Genomic DNA, 17,596 nt, shown 5'->3' with positions numbered 1-17,596 from the left:
TCACCATTTTACCAATAAGGGGACTGAGGCACAGAGTTTAGCTTGCTCAAGGTCATACACCTTGTAGGTTAAACTGACTCTCACAATTATCTTGGGCCTGGTTACAAACTGGAGAGTATCACCCTCTTGTGGAATGAGTTTAGAGCTACTTACAATAATGATAAGACCACAAATCATTGCTATGAAGTAGATAATAATTTTAGTCTGGCAAGAGATGATCCTTCAAAAAAAATCACACATGGTTACCAACCAGGTTTGAGGGCCACACAATGTGAAAAAGCTGCAAATGGATGTGAAGTAAAATATATCAAATGACCACTGTTGGTAATATCAGGGTAGAAATCCCCTGATAAATATTCATGCAGTGGACCATGACGCTAGGTAGACCTGAGACCTGGGGAGCCTACTGGCAGCATGGCAGAGAGGTCATTTTACATATTTTTATGCTGTTTGTCTTTTCCCAGGAACTGCACTGAAAAGAGTACTACTGGATCCTTGGTAAAAATGTGATACAAGAATCTAAGATATAATCGTTGTAAAATACATTTATGTTGTAAAAAAAATATTAGGGAGAAAATAGACCTTGCTTGTTTATCATTAACGAAGCACGGTGTTTTCCAAGGCAAAGAAGATAAACGTTTTCCTCAAATTTCACCAACAACTGATGTTAAAGAACAGGGCATGTTGTAGAGAGGCAGAGGATGCTGATTCCAGATTCTAACAGTTGTGACTCCTATAGTACTGTCACCTGTTTGGTTTTCTTTGACTGGGCAGGAACTGGAGCGGTCTCCTGCTGCATCATTTCTGTGTCTCCTCCTCCTTCACCATCTGATGCTTCTAGGAAATATAAAGTTTAAAAATTAGAAAAGCATCTCTCTTTCCTTTTTCCATTGCTAGTGCAATCCTGGTACCACCTTTTTAGAAGGTTCAGTAATTCTACTTCTAAGTAGTTGAATTCATGGAAACGATCCAAAATATAGAGATTTAAGCACCAAGATGTCAGTCTTATTCATAAAACTGCAAAACTCAAGATTATCTAGATGTCTAACTTTTGAGAATGTTTAATTATGGTGCACTTACATTGATGTTACTCATATTGAAATTTCTTTTTAGAGGGGTAAAGCAATTTGCCCCAGGTCACACCGCTGGGAACCCAGATCTGTTTTGAGTCCAAAGTCTTCTCCACAAATAATACTGCCTGCCCTGAAAAATGGTAGCTCTTGACACCTGGGTGATAGCCCGAGGGGGAATGTTAAGAGACCGTGGCAAAGAGATTATAAATCATGAAAAATATTTATTTTGAATTTGTAAAATCATTTAACAATGGAAAAAATATATTCATACTCTTAGAATCAGGAAAAATAAAAGTTTCAACAGTTTTTCTGTTTATAAAGCTCTACTGAAGAAACACAGCATTCATAGTCTCTTACTTCCCATAATGCCATACTGCCTTCTGGAATTTTTTTTTTTTAAAATTTTTATTTATTTATGATAGTCACAGAGAGAGAGAGAGAGAGAGAGGCAGAGACATAGGCAGAGGGAGAAGCAGGCTCCATGCACCGGGAGCCTGATGTGGGATTCGATCCCGGGTCTCCAGGATTGCGCCCTGGGCCAAAGGCAGGCGCCAAACCACTGCGCCACCCAGGGATCCCTGCCTTCTGGATTTTAGTGGTTGTTTTCACTTCCTCTTTTTTAAAGATCTTATTTATTTCTTTATTTGAAAAAGAGAGGGATAGAGAGAGAGAGAGAGAAGAGAGGGAGAGTGAGAGACAGAAGCAGACTCCCTGATGAGCAGGGAGCCCGATGTAGGACTCCATCCCAGGACCCTGGGATCATTGACCTGAGTCCAAGGCAGATGCTTAACCAAGTGAGCCACGAAGGTGCCTCTAGTGGTTGCTCTCTTTATTTATTTTTGCTTTAAATCTCTATTGCGAGGTGTTTTTTTTTTTCTTTTAATTTAAATTTTTGTCAGTGAACATACTATGCAATATCAGTTTCTGGAACAGAATTCAATGATTCATCACTTATATACAACACCCAGAACTCATCACAAGTGCCCTCCTTAATACGCATCCCTCATCTAGCCCATCTCTCACTCAACTTGTCCCCATCAACCCTGTTTGTTCTCTATAGTTAAGAATCTCCTATGGTTTATTTCCCTTCCCCCTTTTTTCTTTTCCCCCTTCCTATATGTTTATCTGTTTTTTTTCTTAAATTACATATGTGATTGAGATCATATGGTATTTGTCTTTCTCTGACATTTTGCTTATTAGCATAATACATAGCTCCATCCATTTTGTTGTAAATGGCAAGATTTCATTTTTTGATGGCTGAGTAGTATTCTAGTGTGTGTTATATCACCTCTTCTTTATCCATTCATCAGCTAATGGACACTTAGGCTCTCTCCATAGTTTGGCTATTGTTGATAATCCTGCTATAAACATCGGGATGCATGTACCCCTTGAATCTTTATTTTTGTGTCCTTTGGGTAAATACCTAGTAGTGCAATTGCTGGATCACAGGGTAGCTCTATTTTTAACTTTCTGAGGAACCTCCATACTGTTCTCCAGAGTGGATGCACCAGTTTGCGTTCCTACCAGCAGTGTAAGAGGGCTCCCCTTTATCCTCATCCTCATCAACACCTATTGTTTCATATGTTGTTAATTTTAGCCATTGTGATAAGTCTAAGGTGGTATCTCATAGTGGTTTTGATTTGTGTTTCCCCGATGATGAGTGATGTTGAGCATCTTTTCATGTGTCTCTTGGCCATCTGGACGTCTTCTTTGGAAAGGTGTCTATTCATGTCTTCTGCCCATTTCTTAACTGGATTATTTTTCGGGTGTTGGGTTTGATAAATTGTTTATAGATTTTGGATGCAAACCCTTTATGTGATATGTCATTTGCATTTATCTCTCCCATTCTGTAGGCTGCCTTTGCTGTTTCCTTCACTGTGCAGAAGCTGAAGCTTTTTAGTTTGATGGAGTCCCAATAGCTCATTTTTGCTTTTCTTTCTCTTGCCCCCGGCAATGTGTCTAGAAAGAAGCTGCTACTGTCATGGTCAAAGAGGCTTCTGCCTGTGTTCTCCTCTAGAATTTTGATGATTTCCTGTCTCACATTTAGGTCTTTCATCTATTTTGAATTTATTTTTGTGTATGGTGTATGAAAGAGGTTCAGTTTCATTCTTCTTGTATGTTGCTGTCCAGTTTTCCCAACAAGTCGTTACTCTCTTTAAACACATTTTTGAATCTTTAAAAGGTCTTTACTCGTTCTCTTTGAATTTCTCTATATATAACAATGTCAGTCCAAAATGTGAATTTGTAAGCAATCTTGGTCAGAATTCATATTTAGGTCCAAATGAACCAATCTGGTAATCCTGTGCTTTGATTTATTTATTTTAAAAAATGGTTAAAGATTTTATTTATCTGAGAGAGAGAAAGAGTGCACATGTGCAGAGAGGAGGGGCAGAGGGAGAGGGAGAGGCAGAGGGAGAGGGAGAGGCAGACCTCTACTGAGCAGAGAGCCCGACGTGGGGCTTCATCCCAGGACCCTGGAATCAAGATCTGAGCTGAAGGCAGAGGCTTAACCAACTGAGCCACCCAGGCACCCCATTGCGGTTTTAAATGTTTGCATACTGTGGTATTTAATTTTATGTGTCATCTTGGTTGGGTCACAGGGTACCCAGATATTTGGTGAAACATTATTCTGGGTGTTTTTGGATGAGATTAACATTTGTTTTGTTTTGTTTGTTTGATTTACTTACTTATTTTATTTTGGTATATATATATATTTTTATTGGAGTTCAATTTGCCAAAATATAGTATAACATCCAGTGCTTATCCCGTCAAATGCCCAACCTCAGATTAACATTTGAATGGTAGACTGAATAAAGCAGACTGCCTTCCCTCATGTGGGTGGGCCTCATTAGATAAGACCTGAATAGAACAAAAAAGCAAAAAGGCTGACCCTCTGCTGAGTAAGAGAATTTTTTCTGCCTTGGACTTGAACTGCAACATCAGCTCTTCCTGCATTGACAGCCTGCCAGCCTTCAGACTAGAACTACACCATCAGCTGTCCTGGTCCTCAGGCCTTGTGATTAGGATTGAGGAACCTGGGTTCCAGTTTGCCAATTCACACTGCAGATGCTGGGACTTGCCAGCCTCAAAGAGTGTATAGGCCAATTCCTTATTTTATATGTGGATAGATACAGATATATAGATATAAATATGTATCTCCTATTAGTTCTGTTTATCTAGAGAACCCTGATTAAGACATGTACTTTTATCTGTATAGCATAAAAAAAAAAAAAAAAAGATTTAGCAGGTAGATTAACAGGTAGATTAACATAATCATTTTAAATGATTATATTGGCATTAAAAGTATTTATGGAACGTCTGCTTTTGGAAAGATACTACTAGTAGTACTAGTAATAGTTGTAGTATTTTTCCCTATTCCTCCTGCTGTGTACAGCTAAAAATCCTGGACCTTATAAATAAAACAAACATAGGCAGTCTCTAAAGATAGAGAGAAGTAGGCACTTTGGGACTTTGAGGTATAAGGGACAACATATCAGTTAGCTCCATGGGTTTTCTTTTTGCTTTATTATCTCAGGCTTGGGGTTAAAGAAGTCAGTAACTTGGAAATGCCAATGGGGGCAGACCAAAAAAGCCCCAATGAACGGCTGTTCTATTTAACGAAATGACCAGGGAAGAGGCAACCTAGCAAGACTAAAATTGTTTAGATAATAACTATTTGGGGACACCTGGGTAGCTCAGCGATTGAGTGTCTGCCTTTGGCTCAGGGCATGATCCTGGATTTCCGGGATCTAGTCCCGCATCAGGCTCCTTGCATGGAGCCTGCTTCTCCTCGCTCTGCCTATGTCTCTGCCTCTCTCTCTTTCTCTCCGGTGTCTCTCATGAATAAATAAATAAAATCTTAAAAAAAAGATAATAAATATTTGACTCCAAGCACTAAAAAACTGGCCCTGCCCCCAGTAGCAGAGGCTGAGTGGGGAGCCCAGACTTCCACCCTTGTCAGGCTGTGATGAGGCACCTCAACTCTTCCTCCACCTCCCACCAGAGTGGTATCAGAGATGATCAAGCAGGGATTTAACTCACAAAGGGAATTTCATCCCTTAAAGGTAATAACAAACCTCTATTCCCCCCCTCCCATCATTACCACTACCATTGCAGTATCAATAGAGACCACATGGTAAGCCTTGAATTCCATCTCCTCTGGGCAATAATGAAGTATACTGCTCTCTCCCCGCTAAGATAGTGTTACAGGAGGGCTAGTAGAGAGTCATCACTTTCCATTTTGCCCAGTGGTAAAAAGGCTGCACTTACCCTAGTGTTTTGTTTTTTTTTAAGGTTTTATTTATTTATTCATGAGAGACACAGACAGAGAGGCAGAGACATAGGCAGAGGGAAAAGCAGGCTCCCTACGGGGAGCCCAATGCGGGACTCCATCCCAGGACCCCAGGATCATGATCTGAACCAAAGCTTCAGTTCAACCACTGAGCCACTCTGGTGACCCTACCCTAGTGGTTTTAGAAATCACTTAAGATGCCATACAATGGGATACAATAAAAAACACTGAGATAAATCAAAATAGAATTCTAAAAATGTTCAAGTAACCCACAGGAAGGCAGGGAAGAGAAAATAGAAACAACACACACACACAAAAAAAAACCAGAATAAAATGGTAGATTTAAACCCTTATATATTAATAATTACATTAAATGTAAATGGCCTAAAATGCAAATTTACAGTAGAGATTGACAGAGATTAGAAAACATGACCTAACTATATGCTATTTATAAGAAGCTTGCCTCAAATATAACAACATACTAAGTTGAATGCAAAATGATGGAAAAAGTATAACATATAAATATTTTTTAAAAGATTTTATTTATTTGAGAGGGAGAGAGAGAGCGAGGGTGAGAGAGAGAGAGAGAGCACAAGCAGGGGAGAGGAGCTGAAGGAAAGGGAGAAGTGGCTCCCCACTGAGCAGGGAGCCCCATGTGGGGCTCCATCCCAGGACTCTGGGATCATGATCTGAGCTGAAAGCAGACACTTAACTGACTGAGCTCCCAGGCACCCCAACATACAAATATTGATCAAAAGAAAGCAGAGTAGCTATATTAATATCAGATGAGTTCAGAGTCAAGAAAATTACCAGAGAAAGAGAAGGACATTATATAATGATAAAAGGTTGGATCTGCCAAGAAGACATAGCAATCCTTAATGTGTATGCAACAAACAACAGAGCTGCAAAATATAGGAAGCAAAAACTGATAGAAATGAAAGAAGAAACAGACAAAAGTACTGTTTAGTTCAAACTTCAACCATCCTCTCTCAAGAACTGAGAATGAGTAGCCAGAAAATCAGCAAACATATAGAAGAACTAAGTGATAACCATTAACCAACAGGATCTGATCAACATTTGCACTCAATATTCCATTCAACAGAATATTCATTCTAAATGTTATGGAACATATCCTATGATAGTCATATTCTAAGACGTAAAATAACAACAAATTTAAGAGAAACTGATAAACACTATGTATTAAAAAAAGTACAGCAAATATTATACTTAATATAAATGAAAGACTGAATGCTTTCTCTCTGATAGGGAACAAAGCATGGATGTCTGCTCTCACCAAAACTATTCAATATAGTGCTAGAACTTTTAATCAGTGTAATAAGGCAAGAAAGGAAATGAAAGGCATGTACATCAGAATGGAAGACATTAAACTGCTCCCATCTGCAGATGACATGATTTTTTACATTGAAAATCCCAAGGAATCTAAAAAACTTTCTCCGAAACCCCCAAACCCTGCTAGAACTGAGTTTAGCAAAGTTGCAGAATAGAAGATAAATATTATCTTTTTTGATATTTTATTAAATATTTTATTTCTATATGCTAGCAATGAACATATGAACCCCCAAAATAAAAATACAATACCATTTACAATTGCTTAAAAAAACCTATAATACTTCAGTGTAGGGTCCTTTTTTTTTTAATTTTTCTTTTTAAATTTATTTATGATAGTCACAGAGAGAGAGAGAGAGAGAGAGAGAGAGAGAGAGGCAGAGACATAGGCAGAGGGAGAAGCAGACTCCATGCACCGGGAGCCCGATGTGGGATTCGATCCCGGGTCTCCAGGATCGCGCCCTGGGCCAAAGGCAGGCGCCAAACCGCTGCACCACCCAGGGATCCCACTTCAGTGTAAATTTAAGAAAACATGCATAGGACTTGCATGCTGAAGACTATAAAACACTGATGCAAGAAATCAAAGAAGAGCTAAATAAAGAAGGAGAAATATCATGTTCATAGACTGGAAGACTAACCATGGTAAAGATGCCAGTTTTCCCCAAACTGACATACAAGTTTAACATAATTTCTGTCAAAATCCCATATGTAATAAAGGACAGACCAGTATCTAGACAATATAAAGAATTCTCAAAACTGAACATCAAAGCTAGACAATTGGATTAGGAAATGGCAAAAGACATGAACAGGCATTCATTGAAAAGTAAATAAGTACATGAAAATATGTTCTGTATCATTAACCATTAGCAAAATGGTAATTAAAGCTACAAGATACGAGTACAAATCTATCAATGGCTAACATTAAAAATAGTGCCAACAACAAATGCTGGTGAGGATGCAGAGAAACTGGATTTTCATTCACTGCAACTGGGAACAGAAGATATATTCCACAAATGGAAATAAGCTTGGCAGTTCCTTAAAACATTAAACATGCGACTTCTATACAACACAGCAACTGCACTCCTGGGCATTTATCCCAGGGAAACAAATACTTAAGTTTATACAACAAACTGTCCAGAAATGTTTACAAGCAGCTTTATTATTTATAATAGCCAAAAGCTAGAGAAAACCCAGATGTCATTTAATAGGTGAATGGTTAGACAAACTGTGATATATCCATACTATAGAATACTAATCAGCAGTAAAAAGGTTGGGGGAGCCTGGATGGCTCACTTGGTTAAGTGCCTTTGGCTCAGGTCATGATCTTAAGAGTCCTGGGATCGAGCCCTGCATCAGGGGAGTCTGCTTCTCTCTCTGCCCCTCCCACTGCTCATGATTTTTCTCTCTCTCAAATAAATAAAATCTTCAAAAAAAGGGGAATAAACTATTAATACACACAGCAACCTTGATAAATTCCAGAGAATTATGCTTACTGAAAAAAAGCCAATCCCAAAAGGTTACATACTGTGTGATTCTATCTATACATCATTATTGAAATGACAAAATGAGAGAAATGGAGAACAGCACAGTGGCCTCAAGGAAAGGGTTGGGTTCAGGAGTGGGTGTGGCTACAAAAGAGCGACAAGCAGGATTCTTATGAGGATGGAAATGTTCCGTATCTTAACTGTATCAATCGCAACATCCTTGTGTTACCATTTACATATACATATAGTTTTGCAAGTTGTTACCACTGGGGAAATCTGGGTAAAGGATATATGTGATTTCACTGTATACTGTTTCCTACAATTGCATGTGAATCTAAAATGATTTCACCACGAAAAAGTTAAAAGTAATACTTAAAGGAAATCCATCCTTTTCTTCAGGAAGCCCAAAATTATTATGCTGGAAAAGCCAACAGGCATGTGGTTGGCTGTGGACCAGACCAGAGTACCATCTTGCTGCTGGGGTACCCCTTTCATTGGTGTCTTGACTAGAAGAGCCAGGAAGACAAATGGGTTCAGAGAAATGCAGAATTTAGAAATTCAACCCAGGGAGGCCATGATGGAGTCTTCAAAAATAAAAGCTCTCTGGATAAGGTTGCCAGATTAAATACAAAAATACAAAAATTACCAAATAATTTTTCAGTCTAAGTGTGACCCATATGTTGCATGAGAGATATCTATATAGTATTATAATTATTCATTGTTTATCTGAAATTTGAATTTAATGAGGTGGCATGTATTTTTATTTGCTAATAAATCTGGCAACCCCACCTGAGCAATTTCTTTCTCCATTAAAGCCACCTTTAGTTCTATGAAATTTCTTATAGTTGTTTCTATCCATGGAGTCTCCTTTCTCTTAACATCCTCCAACTCATCTTCATCTGGGATCTTGGCTGACTACATAGCCCTTCTCCTTCTTGTTGTCACAGCATTTCTATATTTACCTTGTAAATCAGCATATAATTTTATTCTTCCATATAGTGTGTGCAGGTATGGATAAATGTTAGGCTTTCTCTCTGGGGAACAATAACACTGTGGGGGTACTCATGAGTGTCCCAAGTACTTAGCCCAGTGTTGATTAAAGTAAAAAGTACTTCCCCATACCTACTGTTTCATTTACATCTTCATTATAAACATAATATTATTTCTATGTGTAAAACATTAAACCACTTATACAAATCTTCTTTCATTAACTTTAAAAGTCACTTTAAGATAAAATAGGTAAAATACAAATAAATAAATGTTGAGATCAAATCCTGAAATATTTAAAACTCCAATAATGCCTTAAAAGAAAATCCTGAACTCTTTATTCCTCCATTGCCCAGACTCTGATAACTGAAGAGCACAGTCTGTATTTAAGCAATCTAGCTGAAAATAACACATTTTTAAAGGTATGTGACTCTTATGCAACAAAAACCCATCAGAAATATTTAAAATACCTTGTTAACAAATGCTCCAAATCTGAGTTACTTTCTGAGCCAAAAATTATTTCATCTGAAACCTTTTAACGTATAAAATGAGATCATCTCATATCACTGTAGGCTGAATAAATTAGTTGTTTCTTTTGCCTGTTATGTTTTTTGGTTCCAAAAGAGAAAAACTGCTTTTCTGAAAAAAAAAAAAAAAAAAAAAAAGGGTGCTAGTTCTGTGATTTCCATTAAGAGAGTATTAAAAGAGAAGTATAAGGCCCAACCTACCCAGCCTGGCTCCAGCTCCCAGGTTCCTCTAGAACTGCTGGCATTTGAGGAGGTTAAGCCAGGCCTACGCTAATTAGTCCCAGTGGCTGACAGGGCCTGTGAAGTGGAGACAACAAGACGGGGTAGCCTCATCTCCTACTCCCTGAGAGTATTCATTAAAAAAAAAAAAAAAGATACCACCAGATGGAACTGGTTGAATTCTTCCAATAAAGGGGTCAAGTATATTGTCCCTTTTCAACTCAAAGCAAAAAGAGCAAGCAAAATTAAAAAGCTGCACATATTTCCTCTTTGCTTCAGTCCCTGCCTTCATCTTCTTTATGAGAAGTATTGGAAGTCCAATTTCCCAGCAATTTCCTTAAGCTTCAAAGCACTTGTTTGCATGAACCCCTTCTAGGCCCTGGGAAGGCCCCTGGCAATGGATCATGTGATTATTTTTTTCTTAGAAAATTTGCAAAAGAAAGATATATTGTGGTTAAAATAAATAGACCACTGTCTATTTCTACTCAGAATTCACCTCTTTCACATACTCTGTAGTGAATGGTGTTGAAGTGGAAGTGAACGTTTTGGGAATCCAGTTACAGGAAGTTGATTAAACATACATTTAATTTTGAGTCTAATGGAGTGGTTCATAATCATGCAGTCTACAGTTAAATTACTGCTAGCTGTCCTAGTGTAGGACTGCTACCAGGAATACTCTCCTACCACCCTGTGCCAACTCACCAGACATTCTGACCAACTGTGAAGGGCCAGAGGTTGTAGATCATGGCACAAATGTATGTGTAGTACCCTTCCCTAGAACTATATGGGCACTGGAGGAGAAACCAGGTTTGGGATGCATGAAACCAGTGGAAAATCCTTCCAATTATCAAAAACATAAAACTATAAGCAGAGAATTAGCTTCCCATTTTTCCTGTAGGAAGACAGTGGATGGTGCATTTTATATAGTTTTCAAGGAACTATATATATTTTTTTCTTATTGGATGGGGATAAGTAAAATAAAAACTTTTAGAATTCCTGTGTTTGCATCAGTACTGCTGTGATTTCTTATTTAAAACAACTACTTTCATACCTAATTTTATATCAGTAATTTTGTATTCTTTTCCTAAGAGAGGGCCCCTTAAATTGTATAAGCTCAGGCCTCATAAAAACCTTGATCTGCACTGGCTAGTAACCTGATGAACTCTATTTGTTCTCACAGTTTCTCAACAAAACCAATTACAAAAACAAAAACAAAAACAAACACACCAAAAAACCAAACAAAAACAAAAACAAAAACAAAACCAAACCAAAACAAAAAAACACAAAAAAACCTAACTATACACAACAGCAATGGATAAGTTTCAAAGGTATGATGATTCTAAGTAAAGGACACACCAGATTAAAGAAACTATATTATATGATTCCATTTATTTAACATTCTGGAAAGGGCAAAATTATAGGCACAAACAGATGAATAATTACTTGGGATGAAAGATGGGAGACTTCTCAGGAGTGATGGAAATGTTCTATTACCTTAACTGTTATGGCAGTTATACAACCATATTTATCAGTCAAAATTCACAGAACTGTACACAAAAAGGGTTAATTCTGGCTGAATGTAAATTAATCCTCAATCAACCTGACTTTTAAAAAATGATAGAAGCTAATTTTCATTAAACAATTTGCAACATTTATGCAATGTCATACAACTAATAACTGGCAGACCTGAAATTTAAATCCCAGATTCCACAATTTTAACACCCACACTAGTTTGCACGAAAAGATGTTTATAGTTTAATAATGTTTCCTTTTTTTTTTTTTTAAGATTTATTTATTTATTTGAGAAAGAGAATGAGCATGAGCCGGGCAGAGGGAGAAAGAGAGAGAGACTCTCAAGCTTAGGGCAGCACCAGAGGCTGGGCTCCATCTCAGGACCCTGAGATCATGACCTGAGCTGAAATCAAGAGTTGCATGCTTAACTGCCTGAGCCACCAGGTGCTCCAATGATGTTTCCTTTCATTACTGGATTGCTAAGAGCTTGTTTGAAGTAATGAATAGGTGTTGAAATTAATGCAATGCTTTTTGTTTTTGCATTTATTGAGATGATCATATGGGATTTCTTCTATAATCTGATAATGTGGTGAACTGTAAAAATATGCTAACGTTAAACTGTTCTTATTATTAGGATAAATCCCAGTTGGTCATGATATATTTCTCTTTTAATAACAGTGTTTTTTTGGGGGGAGGATTTAAAATTTTATGTAGATTTAAAAAATCAAATACCTTACTATTTATGCAGACATTTAAAATCAAATACCTTGATATTAGGTAAATGTGTCAATAAAACAAGCAGAATATAGTATTCTTTCTGTGGGTATGTTTTAACAAATCCTCCAGTTTCTAATGGTCATATGATTATCCATGTTTTTCTATTTATTTTTAATTCAGTTTTGGTAAGTGATATTTTCCCAGGTAACTGGCGATTTTATCTATTTCAAATTTATTGGAATTGGTCATTGTATGCAGCTATGCCCACTTTTCTTATCTCCTAATTTTTTACTTGCACCTTATTTTTTCTTGTTCAACCACAGAGAGGTCTTAAAAAAAACGACCAAGTTCTGTACTTATAGATATTTCCTACTGCATCTTTGATTTTTACTGCACTAAGTTTTTTACTTTCTTTGGGTTTAGTCTACTGATTTTCTCACTTTTGTAGTTGGATATTTAGCCCACTAAGTTTTCTTTTTTCTGATATAAGCATTAAGGCTAAACATTTTCTCTAAATCTAACTTTAAGTTGAATACCATATGTTTTAAAGTTATAGCATTTTCATAATCATTTAATTCTAAGTATTTCTAATGTTTCCATAATGATTTTTCTTTGACTAATGAGTTATTTGGAAGTGTATTTTTATATTTCTAAACAGTTTTTTTTTTTTAGTTATTATTCTTTGGTTTTGTGGTTAGAAAAATGGCTTGCATACCAATTCTCTGATATTTGTTAAGACTTGCTTTATTTTTAGCACAGCGAACTTTTTAGGTAAAGGGACATATAGTAAATAGGTATAGGGTTTGAAGAGCAATAAGGTCTCTGTCAGTAAGTACTCAAACTCCGCTGTTGTATAAAAGCAGCCTTAGACAATATATAAATGAATACGCATGGCTGGGTTCTGATAAACTATTTACAGAAACACATTCTGGCTGAATTTGGTCCATCCATAGACCACAGTTTGCCAGGCCCTAACCTGGTACATAAACAATTAAAAAATGTTTCAAAGCATTTCTGAATCGAATATATAGTTTCTAATTATTAGGTGCAGAATTCTACAAAGGATCATGGATAAACTCGTTAATTATGTTTTTCAAATATGTTACATGTATATACATTTTTGTTTTGCCAATTATTGACATGTGCATTAACATCTCCCACTCTTATTCTGAATTAGTCCATGTTTTCTAGCAATTCTACCAATTTTTATTTACCTATCTCATAGGTATGTTAGGGCTATGAAAATTTAGAATCATTACAACTTCCTGTTGGTTGAATTATTCCTTTTATCATTATGTTGTGACTCAGTTTTTAAAAATCCATCCTGTTTAATTTAGTTTAATCTCACTTATTTGAGGGGGGTGTTCTATATTTCTAGAGGGGTCAGCTGTTCTCTGGGAAATCTAACTATACATGATGAAAAATAATACTGGAGAAACAGCTGTACTTCAACAGTCTAAAGTATTTTGCTAAAATTACTCATCCCTAAGAGCCAGAATGTTTTATTTGGCCAAGAGAAGCAGGGCTGGGAACTATTCTTCAAGAAACCTTGTTCCCAGCTCATTAAGGGACTCCCACCAGCATCACTGAGAAAGAATACAATTCCCACATCCAAAGAACGTGACCCTGTGAAAAGTGAACTCAGTGAAGCCCTAAAGGCCACAGTGGCAAAACAGAAGACAGGGAAGGTGAGAGGAGAGGAAGGCAAGGACACACAGCGAAAGCACATCCAATGAAAGAAGGCGCTCTCAAGTGTGACTCCACTTATATTAACACTGATGTTCCATCCTTGATTGCTTTGTATACTTTTCAGAATCATTACTATAGCTATCCCACGACTAAAACATAAGGACTTGTAATCAAGTAGGTTGTGCCAAAAAGGAATTATACCATCTGTAAATATATCTCTCATTTATTATAACTGTTCAGAATGCTAGAAGCTCTTGCATTATCCTTGTCATCTCTGCTTTTCTATTAAAACTTTACTCCCATCCTCCAAAATTCAACTCAATTCATCCCCCAAAAGTAGAAACAAGACTATTTTAGGGCTATAATCTAGCAAGTAGTTGCAACTTTAACTGAGAAAGGAAAATGTGGAGAAATGAAAAAGGGGAGAAAAGGAGAACGGGATCCAGCATGCAAACGAAGAATTCAGTGATGGGTGGCAGGAGCAACAGCAAACTCAAGACCAAGTTTGTTGTGCACAATTGAGGGCACCTGATTGCTGTGGGAGCGGCTGCTGAGAGAAGCTTGGGCACGCTCGACCTTCAGTCTCCTGGCGTTTTCTGGCCACATGGTCCCAGGTCCAGCTGCAGGGACACTGGCCCATGCAAGGTCTTCCACAGGCTTGTGGTGGTTCATCAGGCTCCTTGTTTAACCTGGCACATACCTCTCCAGTTTTGTTTTGTTCTGTTTTTCCTAGCTACCATCTTTTCCTTTTTTGGCTTCTCACTCTCATATACTGCAAGAAACTGGGCATGATCTTTCTTTTCCTTCTTCAGGCTCTTTTCCTCCTCTCCAAAAGATCTTACAAAACAAATGCTTCTAAGTGTAAGTCCCTGTAAATCTAAATTTGGAATAGACTCTTGTTGCTTCTATCAGAAGTTTTCTTGTCATTCTGAACTAGAATGGGAAGCGTGCGAGGGAGATTCCTCTGCCCTTTAATTTTGCCATGTCTAGTGGCAAATGCTACAGCCTATTCTATATTCCAATAATGCCCTTATTTTCATAGCTGAAGATGTCCCTAGCAACGGATCAAAACTTTGCTTACAAAATACGGTGCCAATTCCCACAAAAAACTTTAAAGTTAGAAAATTTGGAATGAAGATGCTTGCAAAACTCTGAACTGGAGTAGGTTGATGGGTCCTGAAACTCTGGGAGAAAAAGTAAAGAAAAAGTACTTTACTTGGAAAGCAAAGTATTGAGACCATTAAGATCATCTCAAAAATGCATAACTGAAGAAAACATGTTTCATTTTCTTTTTTGCGGAGAGCTTAAATGCTACAAAATTTCTGGTGCCAGTTCCGTGTCATCAAAATTAAATCTTCAAGGTTATTTTTCAAAATTTTTAGTGGTCCAGATTAATAATACTTTTCTTTTTCCTTCCCTCTTTCCCTCCCTTTTCTCTTCCCCTACCCCTACCCCCTTCCCTTCCTTTCCTTTCCCTCCCTCCCTCCCCTCCCTTTCCCTCCCTTCCTTCCTTCTAAAAAATGTACACAGGGTTCCAATAACCACCAGCCCACATCAGGGGCAAAGCACTCAGAGCCATAGGAACTTGACCTTGTGTGTGTGAACTCTCACACTTAAGCCTGAGCCATACAGAGAAAGGACCTTTAAGGTAAAAAATCATGGTGCCACAGGACCTGTCCTATCTTTAAGTTACAAAAACACAGTAAAGGTCATGCAGATATCAAAGGACAACTTTGTAGGCGGAACCAATACCTGGCTGTTGTCTGTTCAATAAGGCATTTTTAAAAATCTTATTTTCTTTTTAGATTAAAAAAAAAAAATATATATATAAGTCAGGTTGGGCAAGATGGCCTCAACTTCAGTCTTGAATGTTAGAGTTACACCTTTCTTCCTTTCGAATTTAAATATTGGTACATTTACATATTTGGGGGGCGATTTTCAAACTATGAGTAACTTCAATTTAATCTTTTCTGGTTAACTTCTGCAGTCAGAGTTAGGTAAGTAGAGCCAAGGGTGCTGGCTGTGGCATTTTGGGTCTTAGTAGAATTATTATGTTTATTGGATGAGCATACTTTATACATTTAGAAGCACTGCTTTATAATTTCTCTGTTCTTGGAATAGAAGCTAAAAATAATGGTAAAAACACTTACATAGTCCTTATTATAAATGCTCTACCTACTTTAACTCATTTAATTTGCATATCAACCTTAGGAAATGGGCATTATTACCACCTCTCTCTAACAGAGGTGGAAACTGAGGCACTTGCCCAAGGTTAATGAGAGAGCCAGGATTTGGATCTATGTACGCAGTGCTAATTCAGAGTCCCTTAACCCCTATGCAATACTGCTCCTCTAACTTGGAAAGCAAACTTTATGGCTCTCTGGTGGTAGTGGTCTCTAAGCAGGATATTGAAATCCATGGGGCTTTGTGGATAGAGCCCAGTTTAACATAATAATGTGTTTTAAAATTTGACCACACTCATCTAATTGGAGCCAGAGCTGATGCATGTGGTGAGCAGCTCCCCTTCTCCAAAATACAATCCAACACCAAAAATACCCACTTAGTCCAGATTATCTAACTCTTCCTCATTATCCCTGCTTCTATCCTACATAGCTGGGCAGAGAATATATCTGGTTTGCTAGACTACTTCTGGTTTATGCTTTTCATTCCCATACCCCGTCTGGTTCAGTATCTGTCTTATTGCAGGGGTTCTTCAATGTATTAGTATGCATTACTATTCTCCAAGTGTGGGAATGGAAATGAAGTCATCCTTAGGCTTATTTCACCTCTGAACTCTGCTCTTTGCAGCACAACTGTTAACAGCTCCCAGAACGGTGCTCTGTGTACACATTTTGGGAAGTGCCAGTGGAGAGGAGTGATGAAAGAGGTCCTAGAAGGCTTACATTCTAGTTCCAACTTTTGTGATCTTGGGAAAATCACTTACTCTATGCCAGTTTTCTCATTTGTGGACTTATGAAGTCATACTGCTGTGATTTATGATTCTCTTCTGGTTCAGGCCAATTTCTATTAAGAATGCTATATATACCCTGGACATGTCAAAATTTCCAGAGTGAGGTAGAATGTTAAAGTATAGAGGGATTGGGTAACATTAAAAAAAAATATAGGTGAACATGGCCTATTATATGGGTATGCAAGTTACATCACGTCCCCTGAACAGACATTTCATAAGGAAAAAGCCTATGAGGCTGCAGCTAGACTTGTTACCCACTCACCCTTGTTATAGAGTGTGATCCCAAGGAAGAGAAATGTTACAATGTAAAAGCACATTGTTTCTATTAAGACTGCCTTATAGCCTTCAGAGGCTTTACTACCTATTAGATTACTTAATGTATACCCTTAATGTGAAGCTTGTGAATCATTAAAAGTGGATGTAATGTTCACATGCCCTGAGTCAGAATGCTTAATAACTTTCTTACCTAGCTTTTCAGTGGAAACAGCCAGAAATTACCTGCCTTTTTGTGTAGTTTAGAACAAGGTACTTTATTTGCATCATCCTTATAGTTTCCTACTGGAAACTGGGCTTTACGATATTAACCTATCAACTAATTACCAACTGCATGGGAAATATATAGAAGGATTCTTTAAGAATCATAACTCTGATGTTTTACATAACAGTCTGGGATAAAACTAAGATGTAAAACAGTCTAATGGGGTGAATAAATAAAAGAGGCTAAAGAGTTTTGTCAATTCTATACTAACAATTTGGTGAGGTCATCATTAAAAATTTTT

At 37.4% G+C, this 17,596-nt stretch overlaps 1 protein-coding gene across 10 annotated transcripts in view; it reads right to left on the bottom strand.

The window, feature by feature from the left end:
- Positions 1 to 17,596, bottom strand: part of COL8A1 (collagen type VIII alpha 1 chain) — a 531,560-nt gene that overhangs the window by 32,503 nt on the left and 481,461 nt on the right. For 8 of the 10 annotated variants that reach the window (XM_035710130.1, XM_049105304.1, XM_049105303.1 and 5 more), the window contains one exon: positions 749 to 837. In XM_035710130.1, coding sequence (XP_035566023.1) covers positions 749 to 837 — 89 coding nt within the window. Of the gene's footprint in view, positions 1 to 748; positions 838 to 14,374; positions 14,676 to 17,596 lie in introns of those variants that run through there. The other 2 variants (XM_035710131.2, XM_025416787.2) reach the window with 2 other exon arrangements.

The sequence above is a fragment of the Canis lupus genome, chromosome 33 (genome assembly GCF_003254725.2).
Source record: "Canis lupus dingo isolate Sandy chromosome 33, ASM325472v2, whole genome shotgun sequence".
Classification (NCBI taxonomy): domain Eukaryota; kingdom Metazoa; phylum Chordata; class Mammalia; order Carnivora; family Canidae; genus Canis; species Canis lupus.
Note: the sequence above shows the minus strand (reverse complement) of the source record. Positions and strands in the feature narration are given on the sequence as shown.